General features: G+C 32.9%; 1 protein-coding gene across 11 annotated transcripts in view; it reads right to left on the bottom strand.

Annotated features, from left to right (window-relative positions):
- Window positions 1–23849, bottom strand: part of LOC141448995 (uncharacterized) — a 61478-nt gene that overhangs the window by 34431 nt on the left and 3198 nt on the right. For 2 of the 11 annotated variants that reach the window (XM_074117956.1, XM_074117963.1), the window contains exons 2-7: window positions 20940–21040; window positions 19607–19767; window positions 18218–18312; window positions 9022–9069; window positions 8759–8887; window positions 7394–7525 (exon numbers count right to left, since the gene is read on the bottom strand). In XM_074117956.1, the coding sequence (XP_073974057.1) occupies window positions 7394–7402 (9 nt within the window). In that variant the 5' untranslated portion in view covers window positions 7403–7525; window positions 8759–8887; window positions 9022–9069; ... (1 more) ...; window positions 19607–19767; window positions 20940–21040. Of the gene's footprint in view, window positions 1–6591; window positions 6740–7393; window positions 7526–8758; window positions 8904–9021; window positions 10015–18217; window positions 18313–18805; window positions 18960–19602; window positions 19768–20939; window positions 21041–23849 lie in introns of those variants that run through there. The other 9 variants (XM_074117961.1, XM_074117964.1, XM_074117955.1 and 6 more) reach the window with 8 other exon arrangements.

Raw genomic sequence — 23849 nt, 5'->3', positions numbered from 1 at the left:
TCCTAGAAGAGAAAATCTAAGATCCTGCAGCTCGATTCAAATCCAGGATCTCTGGGTGGAATCCAATGCGCTAACTACAAAGCTGATCACTCTCCTGTTTAAACTTAATTATTAGTTATTTCAAATTTAACAAGTTAATTGATCTTGAACATCTTTACTTTCCTAAAATTCTTCCAAAAAATTAACATAAATACGGCTACGAGAGGTATACCAATACTTTTTTTTAGATGTGTACTTAATGTAAGACGAAGTAAAGCCAGCTTTAGAAACAATATCTTCTTCTTCCAGTCTGTTAAAGCTTGTCGTCGGGCTCTGAGTGAAATCTGAAAAGAAATGTTGACTTGCTGTTGCAACCATTCACCCTTTCCAGTTCTAAGATATTCATGAAAATTCAAACTTGGCAGAATAATTTCTAGAAGCACTAGAACGAGAGACCCTTTACTTCCGTCTTCTTCTTTAAATCGAGCTATTTCAGTTTAAGCTCTTCTACACTTTCTCTTTAAAGAAATGACTTTTCTTTCATTAATGCAAATTTTAACAACTTCCCTTGTCTTTTTCACTTTTTAGTACTACTTTACATAACTTATAATTAACAAGTTTTCTTTTAATATTAAAAAAAAAAATTAAGTTGAAATAAAAAGGGCTGATAATGGAATTTCGAGAAATTCAGATAGACATATTTTCCAACAAGTTAAAGAACTTCCACTTTAATTACATTTTCTTTCAGTTCGAGTTTATGTCAGAGAGGACAGAAATAAAGCAATCGGTTTTCTTAGAGGTCCTAACCTCTTATTCTTGAATATTAATGCCAAATATCTAGATATTATTAAGACTGATGAATACAGGTTTTGTTGGTTTTGCCAACACAAATTTAACCAGCGATTTCTGTTTTATTCTGATCAATCTCAGGATTAAAGAACAGGTCAAACTTTCTCTAAATTTGATTAAAAGAAAGCCTTTTTTTTTGGTGGAGGCAGTCAGATTACAATTACGTTTATGGGGTCTGTTACATTAAAAATAGTAAACAATTTTTAAAACTATCGGTTGCAAAAAAAATAAATAAACGGATTGATAATTAAAAATTTAAATTTAATAACTGTCTTGTTTTTGTTACTAACCCATTCCTTCCGTTTTTTAAAACAATATTTATTCTATTTCACGAATTAATGGAAGAAAATTGGGATGATTTTAAATTTCAGGCTAAAAGCTGTCTCTACCGCGCTACAATACGAAAAATCAGTCGTTATTCTCTCAGCGCTGTCTGGTGTTTATGCTCCATCCCACGACATCATTGCATAACAGGATTCGGCATGGGTCACATGTTACAAATTGCAATTATCTATTAAGTTGGGACTTTAACTAAAACTACCAAAAGCTGAGACGCATTATTCGGCTAATAACTTAATTGCAACAGTTAATAACATATTATTTTCAACCAAAAGAATCATTAAACCAAAAGATAAAGCTCTTATCATGGTTGCCTACATAACGATAACAGTTCTGTATAGAAGGTAAATTATCGTTTAACAGGTTTAGAGATTCTTCTCTTCCTATTACCGAAATAAAAATAACGCTTGTCAAAATAACAACTATATCTTGGTATTCATAAATGAACAAGGAAATGTAAACGGAAGAGTTCCAGAAAACTTGATAAAGCACAATAACTAGAAGTGAGTAGTTGCCATTTCTAGTCGGCAGAAATGCCGCAAAGAAGGGGCCCAAGAAGGCATTAGGTAGGATTGTAATGATTTTTTTTTGTAAGAATTATCCTAATTTTGAACCAAAAATCAAGTTTATATTATAAATGATTCTTTTTTTCTTTTTCAGAGCTTTTGCCCCTTTTCAGCTATTTTCTGAGCTATCAAAATAACACTAACCAAAATATTACCAAAACAAAAGTTTTAGTAGTCTTATCAAGAACTGTAGCAGAGTTAACTCGGTGCCGACCCATCAGTAATAATAATTAGTGGTTGAGCCACAATTGAAACGCCTCCAAATCCAAAAAAGAACCTTGAGAAATAGAGGGGAATAGTTCAAGCAGAACAATATTCAGGTTAGACTTCAAAAGAAAAAAAAAACTCAAAGGTGAGAAGCTCTCGTATGATTCGGTTATTGACAAAAATTATTTATTCCTAACTCTTGAACACTTGCAAGGACTTTAACATGCAAGATTTGTTAGTAGCATTAAGTCATTTGCAAGAGGAGCGGTATTATATTAATTAAAAATGTATGCTAACAAAAATTATCATAACAATCAAACTAGATATTTCATTTAAATTTCTAACAAAATTGCTTTTATGAAAAGCGTAAAATTATGTGACTTAAAATCCTTCAGCAAGTTTTAGAGGAAAGCATCAGACAAGTAATCTGCGCTTAATTTGATTAACATGACACAAAACCAGTCTAAGTACGGTAACAATCGCCAAGAAAATATTCAAAAACCATTGTTTTTTTATACGCGTAAATAAAAAAATAAAACGATTCAGTAAAAGTTTTCCACAACGCCGTAGTCACACCTTCATTTAGGATCTGCAAAGTGCATTAGAAGTTCAACGAGCACAATGCAATACCCTATAACAATCACTTATATTTTAATGTTTGAGCAAACAGCCAAAAACAGCAATTTCTAGATCTTTTTATGAAGTAAATGATTTTTCTATCAAGCCAAAACTGTTTATACATATATCTGACCTAATCCATCATGTGACGTAGTGCCAAACATTTAAATTCAACATCAGTGCGAGTTCTCAAAGATGAGAAATGATGAAAACTATTCCATTAGTCATCGCTGGTTTGTACAATAAAACGTGGTTCAATTCTTTCTGGTTTCCCGCACAAAAATAAATGATTTTTTTTTTGCACTTTTTGCCATTTTGTTAATTCTAAAAGTGTTTATATTATGCTACATACACTCAGTGAACATTGCCCGTCCTGACTTTAAGGAAAGCCAACTGAAATAGTTTAAGAATCTAAAGGAAATGATATAATACTGACCGAAAGCTCTCACAGGCCACGGTGAATTCGGACGGTCACCTGGGAGAAACAAGAACTAACTAACCTACTCTGGAAGGCCTACACAGTTCTAGTTGAGTGGTTATTATATTGGTGTAGTGTCAATTCCGTTTCTAAAAGGTTTTTAAATATATGTTCGACAATTCTTTATTTTACAGTATATAAAAGAACTTATAAAAGAAACGAGAGAATACGATATTTAGTCTATGAAACATTTCGTATGGAACCAAACTACATTTCAATTAACTCGCGGAAAAGCTTGCGAGAGAATTAAAATCATAATTTACAAAGATAAATTTAGGATTGTGATTTACAGTAGCTTCGAGATCTTGTTCTCTTAATAAATTTTGTAAACTCCTCATAATTGCAAATCCTGTATACTACACTTTTTGACAGCCGGTTCAAAAATTGCCCTTAACGAAGATATTTCTTTTTCTGTTGCAGAACGAAAGTGGGCCAAAGGAAAATTTCTACCCTGATCCCCATTCATTATTCCTGACGAAAACAAACCCACACTAACTAAGGGATAACTCAGAGAAATTGATCAAATACACAATTTATCCTCTCCAGACATACTTTGATTAATAAAATGAAAATGGTTTAGTCGTTTATTAAGACAAAATTTCACAAAACAAGAATGATGAATTCTTATGTAAAAACCAGAATTTGAGGAACAAAGAAAAACTTTTTGTAGACAGTTTGAAGTGGAATATGCCAGAATAGAATCCATTTTCCGAAGTAAAAGAATTTTGGGATAAATTTAGGTACGCTACAATAAAAGTCTCTGGTAAAGCTAAAAAAAATTGTACGTTGGGTTACATACGCCATTTTAACAATAAATCTACAGTTTGTTTATTGAATCTTTAATTGAACCAACACACAAATAAAAATAATTCTGAGAACTTTTTAGGGATACGCAAACATGGCATTCTCTAGAGATGCGCAATGTTTTAGCGTATTTTTCCGCTAAACAATAAAATTCTAATAAATCTTTTTACATTTAAACAACATCTATTGATAGAATCTAAATTTGAACAGGCATAAGCCATTGTTGAATTTTGCTTATAATAGGCGCTGCATATATTTTTTGTACTGGCTAGTTTTTCAAAACTTGAATAACATTTGTTAATATATCACAAGAAAAAGAAAAAATTAGCATAACAGTATACAAAGAAGTGCGAGAGAAAAACTAGATTTACACAAATAAGACAAAAATACTGTACGATTAAGGACACTGTAAGATACGTATTGAGATAGCGATCAATTTTCGGAATTTTGTTTTCACTAAAAAAAAAATCTTAAAACTCATTTATTTAAAATGCAATTATAACAATTGTAAGAACAATAAATTTCCCGTAAAAGATAGTAAGAAAAAAATATTATCGAAGGATAGTAATAAAAGAAAACTCATAATTTTCAAATTGTGCAATAACTTCATCAAGTAATATCTTTAGTTTCTGTTAAGTAAGCTGCTAAATCTTGAAAACTTCGTTAATTACATTGCATTCTTCAAATACATGTACTCTTTTCACCTATATATATATATTCAATTGATATATATTTCAGAAAAAAATACAGTTATAAATACCATAACATAGTTTTTAAAGTATCGCACAAGTAATCTAAGCTGTACAATTTTAATAAACAATTTGATTTCTTGTTTTAATGTACCTATATTCACATACATATTTCCTGATACAAAAAAATAGAAAAAGCAGATAATAATTAAGATTTTGTCCAAATATTTTTATTTCTCATTAAATGCAAATATGTAATAAAAAATCTAGGGATGGGATTAGGTGAGTGGTTAGCTAATACTGGATTTCAACGCGAGATCACGGGTTCGAATCTAGCTGCTGGCTCTTAGATTTTCTCTTCCTAATAGATGCTAATGGACAGTGTTGTTTGTAACTAGAGTACACTGTCCGGAGATTGGAGTGCTCTGGAAAAAAAAACACCAGGCGCCAATAACCTCAGATTTTGATGCGCCTTCAACACAATAAATACAATAAAAATCTAACCAAGCGAAGATAAACCAGCACGGAAGAATGTACGAGATTATGGAAATATTCACAACGGGCCAAAGCCAAAGCAAGTTAAAAGTTCAGGATATCAAAAATGGACAAGGCAGGTACAAAATGGCAAGACTTACAGCACCAAGCTGGGGTTTCTTTCTTTTACTTTAATGAATGCAAATAATAAATACTTATGAAATTATTTGTGTTTTGTACTTTCAGCACAGAAATAATGCGATCTACTTATTTTATTTTAGTTGCATAGACTTTTAATCCTGAACAGAGCTTGAGTTAGTATTCTAAATAGCCTGTCACTAATTGAATCTAAAATTTTATCAACCACATCCCTAATATTGCTGCTCACATGATCAAAACCTTAGCTAACGAGGAAAATGAGTTAGCTAAATGCTGAAGGTTCTCTCAATCAGTTGGTTTTATAAAGCAGTCTAACTTGACAGAGATCCAAACACAAACAAACCGGGCTCCAAACACAAATGTTAAGTAAATTTCCTCTGAGTTCAGTTTTTTTTAACAAAGAAAAATAAACAAATAATTTAAATAATCCTTAGCAAGAATTTCTTCAGAATTTGATAAATTTACTTTTACATATCATATAATTTATATTAGATAAATATAATACGATTTATTAGAGCATAAGCATTTCAAACTGAAACCCAAAAACATAATAAACCAGACGAGCAGCTCCTCTTCCGGTAATGCAGAACAAAGTTTTGCTATTGCTTTTATTTAAGGTAATCCAAAATGTTTCCTTTTTTATTTAGGGCATTTTGAACCTGATGTTTAGGAACCCACAAACAAAATAACAATGGAATAGAGATTTAGAGTTAGACTCACTCTAAAGTATAAGAAGCGGTTGCCACCTTAAGTTATCTATAGTACTTCTCCTAAGTGCCAGTGATTTTCAAAAATTGTAAATGAAGTGTTCGTTGTGTATTTGAAAATTTATGTGCGAGATGAACTAGTACTAGTAATTGACTGGGTATATCTAAATGTTGAGGATGCAGTGAAAGTGTTTGGCTGGGGTATCCGCAGAGAGGAGAAGATCCCTAAGGAAGAAGCATCCAGATTGCCCCTCAAGAATGTCCTTAAGAATTATTCGTAAAAGAGAATATTGTAACTAAACTTGGGTCCTATTTTATTTTACAATAAAATGATTGTATTACGTCAACTCCCTGCTAAGAGAGATTGACTCTTAAAAGCAGTAAAATAATAAATTAAAGAAATATTTCAGTCTAAAAAAAAAATAGTTTCAATGAAGTAAACGTATAAAATAAATTATTAGTTGCCATTAGATTTAAAATTCCAGTTGAAACAAATACATTTTATATATTGCAGATATAATTTCGTAACTCCAGATTTTGAATTTAAACATCAGGTAAGAAATAATTTGAGCTTTATTAAACCGAGGTTTATAAATTTAAAGTTTAAGATACAATAAAACACAAAAATAGAAAGAAAAAGTAAAAATTGTACTAATAAATTATATGATTGTAATAAGTAGTAATTTTGAATGGAGCGATTCAATGATGTTCAAAAAACATACCTGGCCAATTAAGAAAGTCCCGCTCATGGTCATTGGTTTAAATTTGATATGAATGAAATCCAATGTGCACACTATGTAGTAGCAACAATGAAGATTAAACAAAACTTTAAATGATGAACAATCGAAAACAATTTAGATTTGCTATTCATTTCTATAATTCTTTTGTTCTTTTGTGAATACTACACTTTAAAGATTAATTGAACTGAATGCATTTAAAGTTGAATGAATGAATGAATGAACACTGCTGCTAGACCAATCAGTTGTGTATGGAATGCGTATTCTCCCGCCGTTTGTATTAGAGAGAAAAAAAATCACTAGCCAAATATATAGTATCCGGTATTAGTGTGGGTTGGACGGATCGACCGGACAAACAATAAACAAACTAAAGAAAACAAAACAAAAACACAGAAAAACAGGGTTTTAAAAAATATGTTTGCAATGGACAGTTTTTTTACTATCTAGTTAAACGGTTTGAAACTTCAATAAAACTGGCAGAGTTTAAATACTCGCATCAAGCCATTTGGTTGTGACAATTTAGAACGTTTCTAAAATAAGATTTTGTATTTAGCAACTCACTGCACGCAACATGGAGCAGGGTCACCAAACATGGAATTGTATACATACATATGTGCGAGAGTGTGTGTGTGTGTGTGTGTAGGGAGGGTTGAGGGTAGGAGGTCGTGTATCCAATGGAGCAGGGTCAAGTCACATGAGAGAATTATGTCACTCTGTCAGCATGTTCAGGAGAAAGAGCCAGAGAGTCACTCTAAAAAAAATAAAAAGCAAACTTTTCCATGCTCACCTTTCTCATGGTTGACCACGGTCTTGTGTGCGTGTAGTATGATGACGTCACCAAACTAAATACAACTCATACTAGATGTGCCTACGTCATCTTCTCTATACTTCAGGAAGTGCTGCTGCCCCTTATGATTAACTGCAAACAGTATAGGAAGGTTATAAAGGGCGGTGATCGCACACATGTACAAACTAAATGACTGTGGGTCGGCCATGGCTCGCGGCCAGAGAGCGCGATAGGCTGGCTGAACAGCCCGGAATAGCTCCGGGTTGTTGCAAGTACGCGCACCACATCTCTATTCTCCACGCAACTAACTGGCACACGTGCATACTACTGGGTCAACCTATTCCGTCATATAGCTTAGCTTTTACTATTTATATAAATTCATTGGTTATTAGAATTTTCAAGCGATCAAGTTTACGTTCTCTATAATACAGATAAAATGGGAGTACAATTGAAAAGTTGAAGCACTCCCAATAACAATGTGGACACCGTGATGAGATGAGTAGTAATCTGAAATCGTAAGAAAATCTAAGACAGGAAATAACCGTAAGAGAAACCGATGCTCGGTAATTCCCTCCTCCCATACCAGCAATATGTCGCCACTAGTTAAGAAGTGAGTGGAGAGCCTAACTCCTATTATACTGTCAGCAGAAGAGTTCGAGGTGGATTTAGCAAAGTTATCTGTAGGGCACACAAGACAACAAGAGATCAGCAGCAACAATAAACTATATAGCACAAAAAAAAACACAGAATACAAGGCTGAAATATTTTTCAGCCTATAACATTTCACCCACCGAAAGTAAACTGTCGGTAAGCTAAAAATATCGCTTTCTGTACCTAAAGATAAAACTGAAGAGTTAAATTTCTCAGTTACTTCAAGAAAGCGGCATCTCTCCGCCACCTTACTGTATATTCAACTCCTCTTTGTAAACACTTCAAATTTACACAATAAACTAAACAAGCTTTATATTCAGTTAGTTTAAAGCTTGTCTAATCCCTCCTTCAAAATTTTTTATTTCAAAATCTATGTTTCATCACTACTCCTCACCCCCTATGTTCCGTCGCATAGTGAAAAAAGTGGCCTCTAAACTCTCGCGTTAATTACCAAAACTAAAATTTGGATATTATTACCTTAATCCACACAATAAAATATTTCTTAAAAATAATCCTAATTATCATTGCTAATTAAATAAATAAATGTCAGAGGAATACGAAGTTTTAGTAATTCCAAGGAGATTTTAGAAAAAAGGACGTTCTGCAGCCGAAGCTGCTAAAAAAAAATTGCTAAGGTTGGAAGAGAAAAGGTGTTAAACAAACTTTAAAATAAATAATCTTTAAAAATTCAAGTAGATGAACATTCAATTCTACCTGGTAAGAAGTGTTCTGTGGTAATGGTTAATATGATGTATTGCTTGATGTGGAAGCTACTCTGATTGAAGTTGAGAAAACTCCTAAGAAAAGGTCCAGCTATCAACTGAACTGAGACTGATCCAAAACCTAGAAGCAAGAAACCCTGAAATGAAGTAATTATCAATAATATTACTTAAATATATATATATTTTCTACAAACTAATAAAACTCTCAACCAAAGCTACTCAGAAATAAAAAAAATAGTAATATTTAGTACTTACCTGTCTGCAATCTATCAGAAGTTAAATAATCATCTTGTTATCTACAACCTGAAAAAATCGGGTTACAAAACCTATAACTTAATATTTAAATACAAAAAATTGTATATATATTAATGAAAGTCCAAGAGTAGATGATGAAACAAAGATTTAAAATTACCTTATTTCCTTAATAAACTTCTATATTGGCTTCTTACCCTGAAGGAGCTAAGATTTCCGAATTCCTACGATTGCATGTTAAAGAGCAGTTTATAAAAGCATTGTGGACTTAGCAACAGGCTGCCTTTAACCAATTAGCATTGTTAGCACATTATACAAGGTGGCTAGTGATTCCATTCCTAATCTAAAGTCAATTAATAATGCCCTGTTTTCCTTTTTTTTTCTGAGTGTAAAACATAAATAAACCTTTCATCACTAAAACGGACAAATATTTTAAATATTTTTTTGTGTTTCATATTTAAGGCCTTCAGAACATTCTTCCGACTAAACTCATTTCTGAAAAAAACTGAGATATCGAGATGAGGAAAGTACTAGAAAAAATGCATTATTTTTATATAACCAGGACTACTATCTTCAACATCATCAAAATACTTTATTTCACACGATCAATTGTCAACGAATTGATTGCTTGCTTACAAAAATCGCCTATAACGCTCCTGCTTAACATAGACCTATTTTGACTGTTCCAAAGAAGAATAAAGAATCCAAAGAAGTCAAAAACACAACCAGAAAGGGAAAAGGGCAAATATTTCTAACACTATATCCACTAAGTAATCTACCCTTCCGATGTGTGCGTAAACAAAACAAATAGTACAGTTATAAACAACTTGGTTGCAATTGTCTTTTGTACTCTTAGCAATTGTCAAAGGTACATAAATACAAAATGAGAAACAAATATTTTCATCGCTCATTAAAGGAAGTCAAAATTTGGTAAGAATTCACTCCTTCCCACTAAGGACATCGTAAAAAGTAGTGACTTGAACCGTTTAGCTCATTCCGACAGATACTTGTACTGACTAAAGAACACCTGGATCGATTGTTTCAGCACCTGGATATTTCTTTCTTCGATTTTAGAAGCAGATCATTCATTATTAACTGTTTATTCCATTATTACTAACAGCCGTAATGACTGTGGAGCAAAAAGAAACATGTGGCAGACATGTCAGCAGTTGACCGTAGTTTCAAAACCCTTGGATCCTCACTTCAATATGCGCAACAAAGAGAAAGCAATAATTTCTAGAGATTCGAAGACATCAGAGCAAAAAGAGACCCTCTTCAGAATAAAAGAGAAAGAGCTAAGTAGGAGTAAAGCTTCTGAGAAGGTAAGCAACATCGGTCAGACTTGAAAGCCGTCATCAAGAGAGTGTCAGGATATCAAAAGCTGCAACATATTTCATATTAAATTTGAAATTCAAATCAGAACTTTTGGGTGAGTGCTGTAGACTTATAAAAGTAAAATTAATCCACCTTGATTCTCCCTCAAGCGACCTTTACCTCCACGATATATAAGGAGCCATATCGGACTTAAGGCATTTCTTTATATCAACGGAAGGCATAATGAGAGAATGTCTTAACCACATAACACTTTTTTCCTGTCTAAACTAGCTGGTAGTTCCAAATATTTTCTTAGTTTCTTGTAATGAGAGAAGAGAAAAAGTCTAATCTAATACTGGCCTAAATAGACGTTGTCCTTCCTCCAAAACAGCTTTTTTCTGGACAAACTAACTGACGAGTAAAGGAAACAACTGGAGTGACTTTTTTCTTTTCACTCATTGCGAAAAACGTTGGAAAATGAAGAAACTGTTAAAGACAATGGTGGACATTCTTGGATGGCAACTTTTTTTGGACAGTATTAAATATAAAAGCAGGAGTAGATATTTCTTTTTAATGATAGCGAAAAACTATAAAAATTAGAAACTAGCTACAATTTGAAAAGAAAAAGGATATTTTCCAGCTTTTTAGCCCGGTATTAAAAGTTACAACTAAGGTGTACCTTTTTTATCTTGCTCACCGTTAAAAATTAATAAATAACTTAATCTAAAAAAAGATTATTTCCGTGTGATATCAACAGTTCTTTGTAAAAGGACATAGAGAATTTAAACTGCGAATACGGCATGACTATAATACTTCCTCTTAATAACTGTGAGAACAAGAATGGCACGTTAATGTCATATAGAAATGCGTTAACCACCCATGCGTGATAAATTTTATCAAAATCGGGCTAAGATTTACAGAGTTATTGGTATTATAGTTTAACGGGGACCTTACTCGCGTGGGGCCAACTCTCCTAATGATGCACAGCGGCGAGACCTCTACCTCTAGAATGCGAATAAACATAAAATTTTGAATGAAATGTTAATTCATTCATGAAAATCAGTTTACCTTTCCCTTAGTAGGTTCCCCTTAGTATGTGTAATGTATAGTAATGTTACATAGGGGAGCCCTAACCCCTTCATCCTGCCAAATTTTATCAATGTCGGTCTAAGATTTACTGAGCTATTAGTAATAATAATTTTGGAGTATCCTCCCGTTCGATGTTCAGCGTCAAGTCAAAAGGCACTTCTACCTAAAATTCCGAATGGAATGACACCTCAATCATGAAAATCGTTTTGCGCGTTTAGGCGCTACATTGTTTACAAAAATGGTAACAAGAAGAAGAATTTCTGAAAATGCCGTTTTTGTGTCGTAACTTTTTATCTCGAAATCTATTAGATCCGGATTGTTGCAAAAAAGTTAGTTATAAAGGAGGATTTTCCCTATATATTAAAGAAAATTTGGGAATTTAATCTTTTATAGAAAAAGAGAGAAAAAAATTTCAAAGTTTTCAACGTTACGGTTCTTCATGCAGTCTTTCGACGATAAACCCTTACACCTGTATTAAATGTTTTAATTACTTAAAATATTTGAAAGTTAAGAACAATTAAATTAACGACAATTGTTAGATACTAATCTATCGCCTAAAATAAATTCAATCGAAGCGGCAGATTTTCGTGTGGTTAGTGAATTTATCCGTCGATTGATAATAGTTTAGTTAATAGCTATAAATAATAAAATGAAGCATTAGAGGAGGGATATAAGTTGGATAGGTAACCGCAGAGTGCAGCCGCACAATCAAGGAGTCTGTTGTTCCTGTCCTCTCCATTCATTGCCTCTCTTCTTACTCCCATAAATCTCTGAACTTGCTAATAATTCAAATAGGGATATCGGGCAATTAATAGAGATTAATATAATATTCCCAGCCTAAATGTCATATTCCAAACACAATATTATCCAAACCATCTTTGCTATGTTTTATAATATTGTACATAAATAGATAAAGAATATATTAATGTGGAAATTGAACTCTTATACATGGTGCAAATTCCCCGTTGAAACGATTAAATTTCGCCAATTACACATTTTACTATTTATATAGCAAATTGTAGCAACTACTATGCAAATTAAAAAAATAAATAAATAAAATATGGAAGTAATATGACTAAAACCGAACATCAAAAAAGCTTAAACTTGTTATCTTCCATTTTTGTACAACTTTGACATTAAAGATACGGCAAAATCTGTTACTTGGAAGGGCGACTTCCTGATCGACTTTCCCGATTCTTAAACATTTTCACGGTTTTCCCTATTTTTTTTTTTTTTTTTTTGACAGGATATGATAATGCTTGCAATATGAGAATATTCATCTTCACGTTAGGAGATCTAAGAAGATCTTGAGGAGAATCTTCTTCCATTTCCTCATAAGTAACCAGGTTTCCAAATCTGATGACGAGTTCGGTAAAAGATTAATTTAGTATCACGTACACCTTTATAAGGCGGCATCTGTGTCGACCTAATGCTTCGTGAGAAAAACCATCAGAATAAAAAGGTTATTCTTGTTCACACTGATTCTCTTCGGTTCCTTTTCAGTTATAATTGCCCAGGCAAACTTTGTCTGCCAAACCCCAGACAATTCCCGACCTTCGCTTTATTAACATCCTTCTTCTTTCGGAACTGTACCTAGAAAAGGCTTGTCGCTTATACCATAACCAGTTTTACAAGGAGAGAGACACAGTTTCTTCCCTTTTACAACAATACCTCCTATCCAAACGTCCTTTCACTCAAAAGAGAGCGACCTATTCATTAAGAGTCTGCCCTGGTGCTGTTTGGCGAGGTACTCCAATCTGATTAAAAAATTATTGTAATAGATAAAATTCGCAAATCTACTTAATAGCTTCTGTTTAATTTAAGGTCAGTTTGATATGGATACCCAGAGCTTGTAGCTTACCAGTAGAGTGGGCGCCAACAAAATAATCTGTAATTCAGATAAATAATTAAATAAAATTGTAATTTTCAAGGTATATTTAGCAGAATACATACTGTGAACTCTTGTATTATTACCCTAGCAGACCTAGCATAGTGATCAGTTACTACACCACCTACAACTTGAGTAGTTACTACATTAGCAAACCTATTTGTGAAACCTTTTGGAAAAAAGAGTCTTCGACATATATTCTCTAACGGGCGGGTGAAGTTTTGTTGAATATCACCACCACTAACTAGTCCTCCATTCCTGTGTTATTTCAGCACGTTCTGTAAGAAATCACCAGATTAGAAACTGCTGATACGGGCTCCCTATTAAGCAATTTACGTGATTTGAAATCTGGTAAATTATCAACTTTGTAAACAGGAACACTGTTTAATCTTAAGAAAACAACTCTCTCATATCCATTACTCTCAAGTTCCAGTTTTAGCCTGGAGTATTAGATTTAAGAATTATCCTGGAACATTAAATTAAAACTTTGCTTTAACTTAACTAAATTAGTTAAGTCAAACAAGCAATAAAAAGAATGCAAAATTTCCGCCCCAAAAAAATCCAGTTTTCATGGCCACATATTCCATGAAAGAATGATAAATTTTTTTCTTTAAACTGGTAACTGTAGATTTGTTTGAACTATCTATTATTTTTCCCTAAATTCAATATAGTAAATGTCTGCCAAGCTTTTACTGTACATGAAAAACTTCATACAGTGTTTTTAAATCTAAAAAATATCACTGTCATCAACGTTTTAGAAGTAATCACAAAAGTTACCATTATTGTTATTGTTACTATTACAAATCGGTAGTCTGATTCCATGCAGGCAGTCGAAAGAAGTAATGTTCAAGAGTGTGGCGCACAATATACATATACCTACAAATGCTACTCATTTAGATAAACGCATAGACATAGACGCAACTTGGAAAGTTTAAATGTATTTTCTGTGATTGTGGGCGGAGCCCGACTAATAGTGCTTACAACGTATTGTGCACAGCAAATAAGCATAACAACATGGCCAAAGCAGTTGGGTCCAACTGCTGGGTTTAGGCTATAACAGTTCAAACAATTTTATACAAGCATAATTTCCAACATCCTTTGCCAAAACTCAACGTCACGCTGTCTACTCCGTCCATTATACTCTCCTCTCAACTCTTGCTCTACAGAACCAAGTCAAGAATCTCTGCTCCCTTCTCTTGAACTAATTTTAAACAGCTTAACTGATAGCAATTTCTTCGCCTTTCTACTTTTACTTTATATAACATTTTGCTTTCTGTTACAAAGTTTTAGCTGTAATTTCCTATAATTAGAAATCTTCAAAGAAATGAAATTTTACATGACTTTATCATAAAAAGACTCAATTTAGAAATAATCTAGAATTTTCATTGAGCACTGTTGTAGAAGCATTATCTAATTATTCCAATTCTTGCATTCAGTTTTTCAATTCAATTTTCTATTTCAGAGATAACACAAGCTAATTTGAAATTATCCACACCAATCTAGTGAGTAGCTATTTAGCTTTGTTGAACGTCTTTTGCGGTGTATGAGTGATAGTTCGGGATAAGACAACAGTCGCCTTCATGAAGTTCTTCTTGGTAGAGATCAACTGTCAGCTTGAAGCCTGAAATAATATACAACTATTCGCCTCATTCGGAGCAGACTGCTACCTATTCAGAGCACATTTCTTGCAATTCAATAAAAGGATAGTGTTACGGGCTAAGTAGAATTAAATTTGGTAGATGACGAAGGCCAGACGAAAACTAGTAATTTATAAGAAATATTGTTTGTTCAAGTAGTTGTAGTCTGTTTATTGAAATAAAATACAAATTTGGAACTGGTCATGATTTCTGAGTTGTATTATATCCGTATCACACTATTAGCACTAAATAATAATATTTGGGCAACAATATTCATTTGAGATCGATTTAACACAAGAAGCCACTCTCCAAGAGAGTTTCAAGACAGAAGTAAAAAGCAAAAGAATACCTTCTACGTACACTGCAAGAAGCTGCAATAAAATAACTCCCCTAGAGACCGATTTAAGTTCACTATTCATGTTACGTTCGCTAGCTGCACCGCTATAGGATGCAAATTTATTTCACGATTAATGCGTAACCTACAGATCATCTAAGATACGCAAATAAGGAGGGATGCACCCATTATTTTACCTTGATCAATTAACATCTTTTTAGTAAATCCTTTGTAGAGTCATTTCTACATTATCTTGTTTGGTTTCATGTTTTACTGAATTGGAACTATTTTACCTTTAGAAAGAGCCAAAAGCTATGCAACAGATTCAAAATTTAATGACACGACTCAGAATCATTTATTATGAACTTCAAATCCTATGAAAATGGCATTTTGTAGATTTTTATTTAAAAAAAAAAACAAAACTGGTAGCATAGAGTGTTCGCCAGAAATAGCGAATTCTTTAATGAATTAATAGTTGGACATAAAACGCGTCTAAAAAATTAAACATCACCCACCTTTTTTACTTGGGAAATTCTTTATGATCTTCAAATTGTCAATTTTCCGCTGGTTTTTCTAACGATACTTTAATTATATCTATGCTGCAAAAACAGTGAACTCATCATATTGGGGAGAGGCTGTTATGAGATCTGTAACATTATATATGCTATATTACTTTTTCACAGCACGGAACACCGTAACATAAATAGCTAAATTTTCAAGGTAGAGTAATTACTTACAAACCTGTGATTTAAGAAAACAGCAACCACCAGTATATGTAATTCAATCAATATTTGAAATGACATTTTAATTTAAACTTTTACCAGAAGAAATAGGGTAACAAGAGAGGAACTATTATACTATATCGATTTTTAAGTTTAGGGAGAAAATTCATAGTTTGCTGAACCTAAAATGCAATGATCATATCCTTCCAGTAAAAGCAATTTAGAAAGATCATTTATAAATTCTCATGTTTCTTGAAAACAAAAGATTCTATAAACGCAACTGAAATATTCAAAATAATGTCCAAGAACTTTTTTGTAACTTAATTATTCAAAGTTAAGTTCGTAACTCATTCGTCAGTGTTTTTAACGCTGGTGTACACTTTAAACAAACTTGATTACTGGTTTATCTGGATTGTAAGACGAATGATAGAAAAGTAAATGTAGAAAGATCTTCCACAAGTACAGCAATCTTACTTATAAATAATTCAAAACAAAATGACATCGAAGAAGGGGAAGAAGAAAACTCTCTGGATTTATGAAGATCAACTTGTTTAAGGCTGTTTTACCTTTCAAAGGAATTATAAAGTAAAATAAAAGCAAAATATTAGAATACGAATTATTTAAATAAATTTTTAAAGATGACTATAAATTCTAAAAATGCCAATAAATTAAACAGGTAATTTACTTAGAATTATATGACAGTATAAACAATTCTGTTACACGGAACTTTAATTGAATTTTTGTAAATATTCATCCGAGATATTCAAACCAAACATTTTAACGATAAAATCTGCAGAAAGTTGGTTTGGACTTAATATCTTCATTTAATAAACTAAGCATTCATACATTTCTGAAGTTATGAAGCGGAAACCCAAGAGTGAACAAGCAAGCTATGAGGGATGTAGTATCATTGCCGGATATCTAGGCTAACGTGTATCATCCTTTCAATCCATTCTAGATACAGAGCATGCAGAAGTAAAGTGTTTCTTCTGGCTAATTCTGAACGAGGATTAAGAGGGTAAAACTTTAAGGACTCGTATAACATACTCCAATATAGAGTGGTTAAAGCGATGAATTACGTAGCCTCTAGATTGCTACCTAACTAAGAGACACTATTCATTCTTGAAGAAATATCAACATATAAGAACATTTCTGAAAAATAAATAAAAAGTAAAGTTCGATAATTTAAAATAAACCAAATCATATGACTCAGGGTAGTATTATCACAAATAGGATGAATCAGTGACCAAAAACAATGAACAACATTATCACTAATGATTACTTACTGCAGTGCTGATGAGAAATAGAGATAGCACTAGGGACCTAAGTCTTGGAAGGCATTTTTTGCACACAAATTCACTCTTTGGTCTCTACCGTAAACCTTAATTTTTTTGGCTTTGTTAGCAGCAGGTCCATACGGACATCCATATAGTCTTAGGAAAGAATATGCTCAGGCAAGCTAGAAAAGACTCAATTAGAACGTACTTTGCTAGTCAATGATGAGGCAAAGATAAGTAAGTAGATAGGGGAAGAGATCTTTAATCTTTTAACTACACTAGGATAAAAGAATGTATTATTGCATATAATATTAACAAAAAAATAATAATTCAAGGATAAATTGCTTATCTTCCGGGTAAAAATTAAGTAATAAAAGGAAAGTGGTTAAAAACTGATCTAGTAAACTGACATTAACATTTAAGAAATATCTTCAATTTATAATGGTTCTGAATATAAATGAAAGTAACAATTAATAAAATGTAATCATCTGAATACAAATTTCTAATTATGAAAATAATTATGCGATAGGTAGAATTAAAAAAAGTAAATAAAAAATACGAAACTTTCTGTTCAGAGTTTCACTTATAGTATTTAATTTTATAGAAGAAGAGGAATAGAGGAGCACAGAGAAGGGAGAGAATTGGACTAACTCAAGAAATAGGCGGAAGCAACCACAACCATCGTTCCCCTCCCACAGCACTAATATAATTAATAGGCAAGGGAGTTTAATTAAAGGTTCAGCTTGCTACTAGCTGGTGTCGATCTATGATGGTATTCTGAACTATTACGCATCCCTAGGCATCATTATATATATATATCTTGCTCTTCAGCGCGACAAATTAAATGCGCAGTATCTTTCTTTGCTTTAATCAGCACGCAAATATTTGATAATATCATACAATATCGTGTAATAATATTGATTCGAAAATTTACTTACATACATTGCCTGAAGAGTAATTAAATTCAATCGTCAAATTATCTTCTTATTTTTTTCATTTTATTTAATGGGGAGGGACCTCCAGCCTTTGTAACCTAAAAGTGCAGTAACCAGATAAACTTTTAAAACTTAAGCTCCCCCACCCGCTAACCTGATCCTACAAAGATCCTACAGTCGTGCGATATTTCCTCTCCTATATGACATATTATACTAAAGGGATTAGGTACGAGCCACATTATATGGAGAAGACTCCTTAAACCAAAATACTTTATTAACAGCAAAAGCGCTCACTGAATCCAATCTATGAAGAAAATTTATTCAAAACAACTCAAAAATACATAAAATTGATGGCATTTTAGATGAAGGCGTGACCACCCCTATTCCCAGAAGTGCTTGAATATTGTTGGCAATCAACTTTAAAAAAATGAAGAAATCATTGAAATACACTTTTCGGTAAAGTTTTATGAATTGAACAAACTGATTTATTGTAATAAATAGGCATTTCAGATTCATCTACTTTGCCCGTAACCTTATACAGGTTCCGCTGATAGTACTTAAATGAAATATACTTATATTTCAACTACTCACTGTGCTTTTCCGTAGTCAGGGGAAAGCAAGACTGACGGACCTCTCGTAAGCCAATTTCTCATTTCCTCCTCAGAAATTGGATTTCTCAAAATGTATTGTTCGGTAGAAACTAAATACAGAAAATTTGGCACGTTTCCAGTAGTTACTTCTTTTACTAAGAAAAGAATAAGAAAAGTGAAAATAAGTTTTAAAGGATCTACTGCAAATGCCCAGATTATTGATTCTTAGTTTAAAAAAGCCAATGAGAATGAACAAAATATTTTGTTAACTATTGCAACCGAAAATAAGGGGTAAACAAAAACAACACAACATATTGTAACTGTTTCTGCTCCCTAAACGGGACTGTCCGAATGTATTGTTTTCCCTAAGTTAATGTGGTAGCTATTTGATATTGTTTAGTATAAACAGTGACGTATTAAATGGAAATACTGTAGAACCCTTGGTAAGGCCACTGCCTTTTAGTAGTGAAGAGACAAAAGAGGAGCTAAAGAATGGACAATAGCTAGGGGTCTTCACTGTAGCGTGTATAATTTTATTTGAAACGTCTAAAATTCTATGAAATTTAGCTTTACTTGTAATCTAATCAGTAACAATGTTGTAGGATTGAGATATGTTTTAAAAAACTGACTGAAGGCCATTACTTTAACTTTTTGGTTATGTTTTGTACAGAGATTAGAGAAAGGAAAGAGACAATCTCCAAGAAGAGTGGTTCACATCCTGAAAGGAACACCGAACCAACTGACTGTTATCAGAACAAGTTTATAAATAGTCTATCTCCATTATGTATGAGGAAATACCTACAATATGGTGACTCCAAATGCTAGAAGATCCATAAAACGTGAACTAAAAGCAGGTAGAATCGTTGCCGGATAACGCCAGATCAACTTTTCTCGTACAAATATCTGGGATACTTGGTTTCAAAATTTGAAGCCAAATCGTCGCTGAAGCCGCAACCATGAAAACTGCAACAAGAAGAATAGGTAAGCTAACATTAAGGTAACATGTTGATTTCCAGCAATCAAGACTAAAGTGAATAAGTTTCAGATAGTTTTAGAGATAGAGCTCAACAACTGGCACTCGGACTCAGCTACCCAACCGATAAGATCAAGCTTCACCAGATATTTACCCTTCCACCAGATTTTTTGGTAGATCCTAGGCACTCTTCGAACTTCTTTAAAATGATATAAGAGAGGGTGAACTTCCTTGCAAGGATTTTATGAATTTCGGATGAGCTACTGACCATTGAGAATGCAGTTAACGAAATTGTTTTCAGCTCACAGAGAACTGCCACTTCATCTTCATATTGCCAATATTTGTGTATAGATCTTTCGAACAATGGTATAGTTTTTTCTCTGAAGAGCCTCGATTCCACCTTCATATATAATTTTTACGAATTCATATAATACATTAAACCATTTATATATACAATAATGAAAAATCAAAGTTGACGAAAATCGTCGAGGTTATTTTTTCGAAAAACTTACAAAATTTTAAAATCAGTTAAGTAAAGTGCTACCCCATTTACCTTATATTGATCGCTAAATTATAGTCAAGTTCTATGACGTAGTAAAAGGTTAATGCTTATTATTTTAGATATTTTTTTATCTCACACAAACAATGACTCATAGAACTCAAAACGTGCTTTGAAAACTAAATTTAACCAGTTACAACATCTTCTTTGATCTAGTATGAGAAAGTAGCATTGAAGGAAAAAATAACTGATTGATTGTTATTGATTGCTTCAATGAAGCCAGTCGGTGAGTCATACATCACATGGTGAGACTAGAGCTACAAAAGCTTGAGAGGGATAATTTTTTGGAGGACCCCTTCTTCCTCATTCATGTCTCCCACCCACCCAGCTTCCTTTAGAAAGAAAGCATTACTATTGTCCGGTTCCTGTTGAATGATACTCTTCCTAGCAAGTGCTTCACACTTCACACTTCTGCAAAGTACCCTAACAAAAACGCAACACAACAGCTAGCCACCAAAATTTCCCGAAACTTACTAAAAGGAAATGGTAATTGTTTTATTATATAAACTAAATTATTTACTTTTAACAGCCTGTAAAGAAGGAATTGTGTTAAATTTTCGAAAGAAATGTTTCCATAGTGAAAACGCAAAAATTCAAAGTTACCAAAGTTACTGATACTCCTCCAGTCTCGCCATGCTGATGAGTTCTACTTCTTCGATCCCCATGTTGAACAGGTGTCTTGTGACTAGTAATAATCAGCGCATCTGAAATCCAAGTTCTAAATCAAACTCTAAAGAATCACATATAAATCTATTTTATCTATCTGAATTTGAAAGCTGGCCCTAAAATCTATAATCCCACAATTCACAATCTCCAAAATCCTTAATTTTCGAGTACCAAAACTTCTTTTGTAACGCCAAAGAAAAGTACTGCGCCAATGGATTGATTACATGAAGACACCTTCGCTAGCTCAAGTTTTCATAAAGGCTTATCAGCCTTTAGAAATCTAACGTTTTTGTGCTGTAAATTAATTTGATTGCTGATTCAAATTATTTTACATATCTTCATGTTGCAGGCTTGTGCTATTAAACTAAATTTTTAGGTTCAGAGAAATTTGAAATGTGGAGAGACTTTGATAAAGTTTCTTGTTAAAGAAACCGTTCGTTTATCTTCCTCCAAAGAAGTTAAGGGTTCGCCCTTAAAAAATAAAATATATTGTAGTTAATGAATTTGGCAAACGGCAAATTAAAGATGATACAGACAAGTATTTGCAAAGACGGAGAATAGTAGACTTATTGTGCATAGAGCTTCCAAACAGTGGGTATTCATTAGTATTACTCATCATACAAAAATAGGTAATAATTACTCATGATAGGAAAATAAATAATAATCACAGTGAAAGGGAGAGAGAGACAAGTTTAATAAAAAAGCGAACTTGATGCTTATGTACACTGCTACTTACAAACAGAATTTTCAAAAATCATAAACGATTTTTATTATTTAAAAAATACTTGAACTCTTCGTTATTTGATGATCGATTTCAAACTTTAAAACGCAGTCTGCATTTAGTGCAGTCAATAAGACCCTAATATGCACTTTAAATGAATTGTTTATAAGAAAAAAACTACCAGACACAAACGGTCCAGAAAATGTTTTAAAATCAAGTAAAACACACTTTAAGTACTCTTTCATAATTAATCTATACCAACAGAGCACTGATTGCTAAGAAAATTATAATTTTAATTTAACTCAAGAGAAAAAAATCACGTCTTGTTTACAACTAGAGCAGTCAGTTCATAAAGACATCTTTTAATCTCTCTTCACTTTAATCAAAATGCTCATTGAAGGAACAAATCAGATGCCTGAGGAAAATATGCTTACAGAATTTTTTATAATCATGGACAAGCCTCGAATGAGCAATTGGGACTATTCATAGCCTAAGCATGAATGCTGCGAGGTCCAACTACAACTAGAAGCCCGAAAAACGTGTGTGTAGTTGGTTTGCAACCGGCAATGGGAAGTAACTAGCTTTTCCAGACCGCTACTAAATACTATAACCAGAATGTAAGTGAATAATGTCATAACAAAAGTTCTTGTTTCTTTCACTATCAACAAAACAAGATGACAGATTCATGCGGCCGAGTTGCCAATAAAATCTGTGAGGCGGAGGCGGCAATTATAAAGATTCCAACAGTGCCAGGCCCCCGGCCTCCCCAAGAATATTGAAAAATTGTAAAAATACGTTGTGTTTTTACAAACGTTCCGACTACTTAAGTTATCTTAGATGTATCAGATACGAGTATCTTTCTTGTTCACTTACTTCTACTTTGTGGTCTCTCGGTTGAAACAATTAACACGGACATGCCACAAGAAATGTCAGTTTGTTAGGCCTTGGTCTATCCTATCTTCTTAGATTTCCCGCCTATTATTAATAAGATATTATGTTGAGTTAAAACCCGTTCTACTATTACCTACTACTTATTTCTAGTTTAATAGACAGTTTGCCACAAAATTTTTTAGCAAAAAAAGTCAATCCAATGTATACAGAAGTTGGCTACCCCTGGAATAGGTTATAATTATTTTGATTCCAAACAACACTTATCTTAATTACTCGTAAGCAATACGTTTCATTCTTTATTACATTTCTACCAAAACAAAAACAATTTAGAAGAATTTCTTTATACACATTGGCTTATTTATTTATCAAAAATAACGATAATATAAAACAAAAACTAATGATACAGAGTAGCGCAGTTGAGGGACAGAGAGAATAAAGTGAAGGCAGAGATTGAATGGTAAATGAAGCTCACGTTACCTGCAACTTACCTAAGTCCAAACACAACCACACCACACAAGTGGCTGTAAATTGAGACGTGTTGCCACATATCCTACAAAGGAGACGGATGACAAATGAGGAAAACACAAATAGAAACCTTACCCTTACCAGTACAGACTCTACATTACCCTCTTAACTTCTTCCCAACGACAGATGAGATAAGGTGACACTGCCGCAATTTATGCCCTACGGTTAAAACTTTCTACCTACAGTAAAAGAAAAAACTTTTATGAAATTGTCCAATTTATTATTATCACCAACTATATTTTTCTTTATCGCCCTTAGATCTCAACCACCTTCTTAGTTTTGTCCCCATGACTTTTTTTTAACAAAAGATCATATTTTCTTTGAATAAAACAACACAAATTATGATGTGAACTATCGTACACCATTTTACTCCAGCACTAACTCTATAATTGAAACAACAATTATTTCTCTCGAATTAATAAATCAAGCAAACAGTTTTTTGTTTGTTTGTTTTTTTTAAATAGACTAAGTAGAAGATCCGGTTATTGCACAAAATACAGCAATTAAAGATTCAGCCGAAATTATTTATTTATTTTTTCGTAATGGGAACAGCAATCAAGCTAGTCTCTCTGTGCCAGTGCCAAATGAGACCAATCGACTTCCACATTACATCCAATATCCTATCGTCTTCATCCTATCGTGGTTAGCTATTCAGGCTTCCGAATTCTTCCTTGTTAGGAGGTGAATTAGAGTCTCCTTTGTCTCTCTAA

Source organism: Rhodnius prolixus, unplaced genomic scaffold (assembly GCF_049639745.1).
Source record: "Rhodnius prolixus isolate KJV_2025 unplaced genomic scaffold, Rpr scaffold_2, whole genome shotgun sequence".
Taxonomy (NCBI): Eukaryota; Metazoa; Arthropoda; class Insecta; order Hemiptera; family Reduviidae; genus Rhodnius; species Rhodnius prolixus.
This window is presented reverse-complemented; position numbering and strand designations above follow the sequence as displayed.